The sequence below is a fragment of the Anas acuta genome, chromosome 16 (assembly GCF_963932015.1).
Source record: "Anas acuta chromosome 16, bAnaAcu1.1, whole genome shotgun sequence".
NCBI classification, from domain to species: Eukaryota; Metazoa; Chordata; class Aves; order Anseriformes; family Anatidae; genus Anas; species Anas acuta.
Genome location: NC_088994.1, coordinates 6,849,797 through 6,857,032, shown reverse-complemented (window position 1 = coordinate 6,857,032; position 7,236 = coordinate 6,849,797). Strand labels below are relative to the sequence as shown.

The 7,236-nt window shown below is 50.3% G+C and overlaps 1 protein-coding gene across 1 annotated transcript; it reads left to right on the top strand.

The window, feature by feature from the left end:
- The first annotated feature begins 3,976 nt into the window (after positions 1–3,976).
- SYS1 (SYS1 golgi trafficking protein) lies at positions 3,977–6,043 on the top strand. Its single transcript, XM_068700320.1, has 3 exons — positions 3,977–4,333; positions 4,472–4,539; positions 5,181–6,043. The coding sequence occupies exons 1-3, from the start codon at positions 4,172–4,174 to the stop codon at positions 5,419–5,421; spliced, it is 471 nt and encodes a 156-aa protein (XP_068556421.1). The 5' UTR covers positions 3,977–4,171; the 3' UTR covers positions 5,422–6,043.
- Positions 6,044–7,236: the final 1,193 nt, after the last annotated feature.

Here is a 7,236-nt window from a genome sequence, read left to right as displayed (position 1 = left end):
CACCACTCCTGTGCTGCCCCACGAGACCTCGTAGCCTCCCTGTCCCACCTTTACATGCTGACCCTCAAAGCAAAGACATCTCTCAGGTGAAGCAGCCTTCCCAGCTGCCTTTGGGCAGAGGGGTGGGAGCTGAGACCACGAGGTCTCATTGTGTTGTGTTAGGACTGTACCTGTGTGGGGACTTTGCTGGCAGGAGACCCTCCTTGCAGCACTGTCCCGAGCTGGCTGTGGAGCTGGTTCCATATGAACTGACAAGAGGCACTGCTCTGAGCTTGCAAACATAAAATCTGAAGACGGCACACAGCCAGGTGGGGGCAGGAACCAGGCTGGAGGCTGGGATGGAGTTTCCTGTAGTAACTGCCCCCCTGTGCTCAGGACAGCGATTTATCAGTAAACCTCTAGTTCACCTCAGCATCCAAGGCCGTTGAGGACGTCAGGAGGGCTCTGTGCTGTGGGCTGGATCACTCCCCTTCCTTATTGCCCTTGTTTCATCACGCAGGGTAGCTGATCAAAGAGGCACTCCTGGCGCAGCAGGGCAGCCCAGCTCTCATCAGTCTCCAGCTCTGGACACCCCACAGAGGTGGGCAGCAGCAGGCAGGAAGGAACAAGAGCAGATGGGATGGGGTGAACATGCAAAGGCTGGCCCCTGTCAGGCAGGGACAGCCTCAGCAGCACAAGGTGGACAGAAGCAGTGTACTCCCTAACCCCCTGCATGAGGCCCACGTTTGTGCTCTGTGATCCCTTTACACCTCTTTCCAGGTAAAGCAGCAACCACAAAAATGCTTTCGAAGACGGCTGCCTGTATTGTGGCTACAAACAGTGCTGACTTTCCTGTTAACTTCCTCTTGCAACAAGCACAATACACCTCCGGGCTTTTATACCCCTCAACTCACATCCGTCCACTACCAAATCCCTCTGCGTGGCACCGGACCCTGTTTTCCCTCCTAGGGAAGTTCTGATCCCGGTGAGCGTTCCTGCTCTGACAGTGGACAGGAGCCAGCCTGCCTCCCCGACCCAGGGACCACGCCATCGTCCGTCACAGCCACATCTGTGTGCACAGTCCTGCAAATAACCTGAAAGAAAACTTGGGCTTCTGGAAAACAAAAGAGAAAATTAAACGAGACCCTAATGTATTTTCCAACCTCGAGAACAAATTTATATAACTCTACCGATGACATTTTCAAAGTTCATCCTGTAGTTCCACCTCCCTACCACACACACACAACTTGCAGTGTCTCAAAAACAATCATATGAGAGGAAATGCAGCCACAAAAATTGTAACACGGTTCTTTAAAACCATAGCATAGTGTAGCCTTCTTCATTTTGCCCTTCACATGTCTCTTCTTAAAACACTGCCGTTCTCCTCTCTCTGGAACAATGCAGAAAAATCGTGGGTATACGACATTCACCGAGAGTGACAGGACAAATGGACCCTGACAGAAAAATGCTCAGCTGAACTGTACTCTCCTGAAGCCTCACTAAAAGTGAGGGAAGCAGAAAGAAAAAAAAATAAAAGAAAAAAAAGAGAAAAAAAAGCACACACGCCAAGCTTCATATTTGTTCCAGGCAGTGAATGCTCACATTCAAGGTGTATCGGTTCCCTTCTCCATTTAAAATTAGTTGGCAGAGAAATAACGTAGGCTGGCCACAATTGTTCCTAACCCCGTGTTCCTCAGTGAGCAGTTAACTAACTCTTACATTGAAAATAAACAGAAATGCCTGCCAGTTCCCAATACATGACACAAACACGCTGGAAGTAGAATGCAGTGTCCGACTGCATTTGGAGAGAGGGGAATTGCATTTTTATACGGCATATGAAGAAACGTCTAGATAATCCTGAGGCCATATGACAATTCTAGATCACAAATGCTACTGCATTGGGCAGGAAAAAGATATTTTTCTCAAGCACTGAGAAACCTTAGGTAGAGTTTTAAAAACACCCTACTTTCCAAGGGGTAAATGAACCCCAGCAAGGATCAGTTCAGATAGCAGCCCTGCCCTTTGTCCGTCAGTTAGTAAAATGTAGATGATCTAAACAAATAACTTCCTGTTTTAGGAAATGATTCCTGAGGAGGCAAAACAATACTGTCCTACACAGCCGTTTCTTATGGAAAGAATCCCTGGCTAAATAGGGCATTCTTATTCCATCCCCCTGATGGTGAAGTTACATGTGATCCGGGGACACTCTCAGGGCATCTGCTGTGTCCTGGGCATCTCGCCATTTCTTCTTCCACCTGCTGCTCTTCGTGACACGCAGGTGTCACGCACAAAACAGTCAGCTGGTTAGCAAAGGGCATCCTAATCAGAAGCCAGACAAGCAACATGTACTGTGGTAAGCTAGAAAGCATAACCTCTGTGCTTCGACATCCCTTTCTCCCTTAACATATCTTTCCTCCACAGCTGTGTGCGACTTTCGTTTCATCTAAGAAGAAGAAAATGAAAATTGAAAATGCACTTATTTCCCCAAAACTTTTCCTTTCCAGGTCCACTTTAACCCTTCCTGCAGAAAAGAGGCTCCCCTTGGTGAGATCTCCTCTTCCAGGAGGAGGACACGGCCCTGTAAGCAGGGGCAGCTTGGGGAGGAGGAAAAGCTGGACTCGGGAGGTGAGCAAACACAACCACGTAGCGTGTCATCCAGGATCTTGTGAGATGGGCTGCAGCTGACCCCCGGGACAGAGCACAGAGCTTTGTGCCGTGGGACTGTTCCCGCTGCAGGGCAGGAGGAAATCTGAACACACGGCTCTGACGTGCCACACTGACAGCTTCAAGTATGGGGCAGCAACCAAGCAGGGAGGACACTCAAATCTGCAAGGAATTCAAGCAGGTACCTCCCAAAACACTATCTCGTATCGTGTGCTCCCAGGGGCCATCGCATCAAGCAGAAATATTTTTGCTGATGACTGAGGCTGTGGAAAGATACCCAGCAATTACACCAACAGCCCTGCCAGGACTTCTGTTACACAAGCATGGAGTTTTAGTCAGCTCTGACTAAACAACCAGAATTTTTGCTGGCAAAGGAAATTTAGTCCTACAAAGCTTAAAAAGGAACCAGGGAAGTGAAAGTTAGTATCTATGTGACGGCTTGCACATCTCAGAGAGGCAAGCGCAGCAGACTTCAGGAAAGGAAACCAATTTCTACCAAGAAGTACCAGAGGATGTGTCGAGTCTCACAATTCATGCTCAGCAATGTGCTGCCAGCAGGCAGCTTTGATAAGGCCCGGGATTTTCCCATGTTCACTTTTACACTCGCTAAGGTTGGCACGTTTCAGCAGAGACAAATTCTCCGAAGGCCCCTGTGAAAACTCAGCAGTCACGGCCCACGTCCGCAGCGTGCAGCCTTGCACAATCCTTCCTAGGAGCAACAGGTCTGGGAACAGGGAAGGAAGCATGTCAAACGTGCATCGGCACAGCGACATCCACAGAACAAGGAGGAACACGCGGCAAGGCAGCGTGTGGAACTTCCCTTACTGGGAAGTGGAAAAAACGTCACGAGAGAACAGCAGAGATCGTAATCTGAGTTCCCAGAGCCAGAAATATTCCACACCCACGACTGATGCTCGCCCACCGCCTCCCATGAAGCTGCCTTCCTCCTTCAGCCTCCTCCTCGCGTTTGGAGCCTTTGGGGTCTCTGCAGCTGCCTCTCGCCCTCCTCCACCGAAATCTTACCTCTGGACGGCTCTGCTGTCCCGAAGCCTTGGGGACAAGGGCGTGCGGGCAGCGATGGCTCTCATGCCAGGAGCCATGTGGGCAGGGCAGCGCCCTTCAGACCCCAAAAATGAGCTTCAGCAGCCAGAAGCGGGTGACAGAGCGGGCACAGCAGAGCAGGAGGGACTCCTTGTGTGAGGCATACAAAGAAGAAAACACCGATTAACGGCGGAAACCCTCCCAAAAAACAAGCCTACACGAGCAGCCTTGAGCCACAAAGGTGCTGCCAGCACACACATCTACTGCGCCAGGGCCACATGCTGAAACAGGGACGGGCGGGCAGCGGGCTGGGGGAAAGAGCAGGCAAGGATCGCTGCTGGGCAGCTCCTCCCGTGCCTCAAAGCCCCTCGAGCAGAGCCCACGAGGCCGGGCAAGGAGCAGCCCCCCCACAGGGCCCCCACCCCGGGTCCTCCCGCCCGCTGCGGGGCGCTGCCCGCGGCCTGCCCGCGGCCCCATCCGCCGTGAGATGGCGGCGCAGTTCCGCAGCTACGTGTGGGACCCGGCGCTGATCGTGGCGCAGATGGTGCTGCTGCAGGCCGCCTACTACAGCTCGCTCGGCCTCTGGCTCGCCCTCCTCGGCTCCCTGGGCAGCACCCGGCCCTCCCTGCACCAGGTCTTCAGCGACGAGGTGAGGAGGGGGCTGTCCCGTCCCCACACCCCCCACCTCGGGGGGAACCGTCCGGGGCGTAGCGGGCGCGGGGCAGTGCCCGTGGGGTGAGGCTGGCTGCGGTGGGCGCTGTGGTCTCTTACTAACGATGCTGTGCAGATTTTAGGCTTCTCAACCCCGCCCGGGAGGCTCTCCATGATGGCTTTCATCCTCAACGCGCTCACCTGGTAAGTCAGCGAGGCGCTGGGACAGGCGCAGCGCGCCCGTTACGCCAGCGGTCCCCGTGTCTTGTGTTTACTCCTTCATAACATTAAGCTCTGTGAGAATTCAGCGTGGCCACCGCCGCTCTCACACCTCCTGGAAGCCCAGTGCACGTCCCTTGAGGTCAGGTTATTCCCCGTGCCTCTGGTCTGGAGAGGAGGCCAGCTGGGAGCCGCTGGCTCTGAAGGTGACTTGTCCTGATCCCCGATAAGTCATCTCACTTTACTGCCTCAGTTTCCCACTCCGTGAGAGATTTTACTGAACGTTAGAATTAATGAGTCTCAGCAAACACTGGTCTGTAAGCTGTACTGTACTTTGTGCCTGCCACTAGGCAGAGATTACTGGGGGAGATAGCACAGAGAGCCAGGCAGGAATTCTTAAACTAAAAACTCATTTGCCTGCTGTCATATAATTAAAGTGCTGTAAGCCATTTAAATCTTGCTACAGCATCCATGAGCAATTTAAGAACAACCTGTCCTTAAAACAGTTAAGAAGTCCTAAAATGTCTTGATAACTAGCACCAACAATTCCTACTAGATCTTGCCATATCCCCTTTTCCACGGGCACAGTGCAGCATGATGTTTATTCATCTGTCTTTACTTTGCAGTGCTCTGGGGTTGCTGTACTTCATCCGAAGAGGAAAGCAGTGCCTGGATTTCACAGTCACAGTTCACTTCTTCCATCTTCTGGGCTGCTGGATTTATAACTCGCACTTTCCCTCGACTCTGACGTGGTGGCTGGTGCACATCGTGTGCACAGCGCTCATGGCTGCGATTGGGGAGTACCTCTGCATGAGGATAGAACTCAGAGAAATCCCACTGAATTCTGCTCCCAAATCCAACGTATAAACTTGCTCTGGCAACAACGTGCCGCATTGCATCATTGTTTCCAGCACAAGTACATCTAATGCCTGAAAGTCATCACTGAAGAAGCACAGCAGGTCTGTTTAGACTTTTCTTTTTTTTTTTTTTTTAAGATCTTGGTGACTGCGTGAGTGTGAGCATCTCCTCTGTCATCATCAGACAGCAGGGAGGAGCAGATGTTTATTTTATTAACACAAAGCATTAATGACTGTATGGCAAGTGTGCTCTTAAGCTCTTCATTCATGAGACTGTTAAAAAGCAAGTAGCAAATCTTCATGCGTGAGGAGCACCTGGAATTAAGCAAATGTGAGAGGTCCCTGTATGGGTATTACAGTGGTCAGCTCATCTTGCAGGAGCTGGCACAGTGAGAGCGGGGCCAGGAGCTGCTGCTACCAGGTTGTAATTCGCATGTGCTTTCGTTGGAAAGAAGTGAATGGATGGGGGAAAAGAGAACATAATTGTACTTAATGTGAATCACCAGCTGAGACCCTAAATAACCTATAATCTTAGATGGGTTTGTTTGCTGTTTCCATGTTTAATACATAGAGATGTCAGACAGCAGTTTGCTGAAGAAATCTTTTGTAATAATAAAGGTGTTATGTTGCTGCGAGCGTGTTACTGGGAAGCTAAGCACTTCAAGAAATACCATGAATGTCTGTATTGTGGCAACAGAAGTATCTGGGCAAATCAGGCAGCATAATGCTTGCTTCAGAAAGCGTGTCAGCAGCCTGGGGCCTCCACATGCTTAGTCCTGGGCTGGGGCTGTTTTGGGGGAAATCTGCAGAAGTTTCTATAGCCACACTACCCTTCCTGGTTGCCTGGGTCTTCCTGTCAGGCCTCAAAAATCTAGCAGCATAGGCAGTCTGGTTGAGGTAATTTATTCAAGTAAGAAACCTCTACTTGGTTCTCGGACTGTTAGGATGCACGGTCAGTTAGAGATGCTTCCAAAAATCTCACCTGCTGGGCTACCACAAACAAAAACCTTACAGCCAAAGGGCAGATCTGCATCTCGTGTGCTGTCTGCTAAGGGCTGTTTTGCTTGTGAGATCCCAGAAGAGGGCAAAGCAAGTCCTAAAGAAAGATTGTTCTCCTGTGCAGCTTCTTGCTGCAGTAACTTTCCTTTGTATGTCAGTGTTTGTAAATGCCAATTTGTGTAAATTATTTGCTAATTTAGTTTGTTGAGAGTTGATGGGATGATTTGAGGTTGATAAACTCTCTTCAAAGTTGCTCTTTTGACTTTTATTACTGGTGAGAAACTGTTTCTATTTGTGCTCTATCCAGATACTATGGATTCAGGCAGGGTAAAATTCTGACATTTTCAAGTATTTTGGGGGGTTGCAGCAGAGAAGGAAGGATTGATGGCTGCATGTGTTTAGGCAGAACTTTTTGTAGTCTGAGATTTCACCAGTACCTATTGCTAACTAAACCCCATTTAAGCTCAATCTTAGTCCCCCTGTTGCTAACCAAACCCCCTTTAAGCCCAGTTTTAGTCCCATCATGAGTATAGAAGCAGTTTTTCAGAGGAAAAAGTTTACAGAAGTTTTTCTGTACAGGAGCCAAAACTTTCTGGAGGGCCCCCCTGAGGTAGTTTCCTACCACTTCCCTTCTAACTCTGCTGTGAGCTCAGCAAGACACTTTTTCCCTCCTTAAAACCTGCTGGTTTCTCCCATATGAGGATACTTGCCTTCCTTCCAGTCCCATTCAGCCCAGACATGAACAAACTGGCGCTTGGTCTTCCAGTAGGTGCCAGTATCTCCTTCAGAAACGAGACCCATGCGAACGGTCACGGCACACAGCACA

What these genes read in the sequence shown, in the direction of transcription:
- SYS1 (XM_068700320.1), top strand. Translation starts at nt 4,172, where the DNA reads ATGGCGGCGCAGTTCCGCAGCTACGTGTGGGACCCGGCGCTGATCGTG. An exon ending in ACCAGGTCTTCAGCGACGAG is followed by an intron (nt 4,334 to 4,471) that starts GTGAGGAGGGGG and finishes GATGCTGTGCAG; the next exon opens with ATTTTAGGCTTCTCAACCCC. An exon ending in ATCCTCAACGCGCTCACCTG is followed by an intron (nt 4,540 to 5,180) that starts GTAAGTCAGCGA and finishes TTTACTTTGCAG; the next exon opens with TGCTCTGGGGTTGCTGTACT.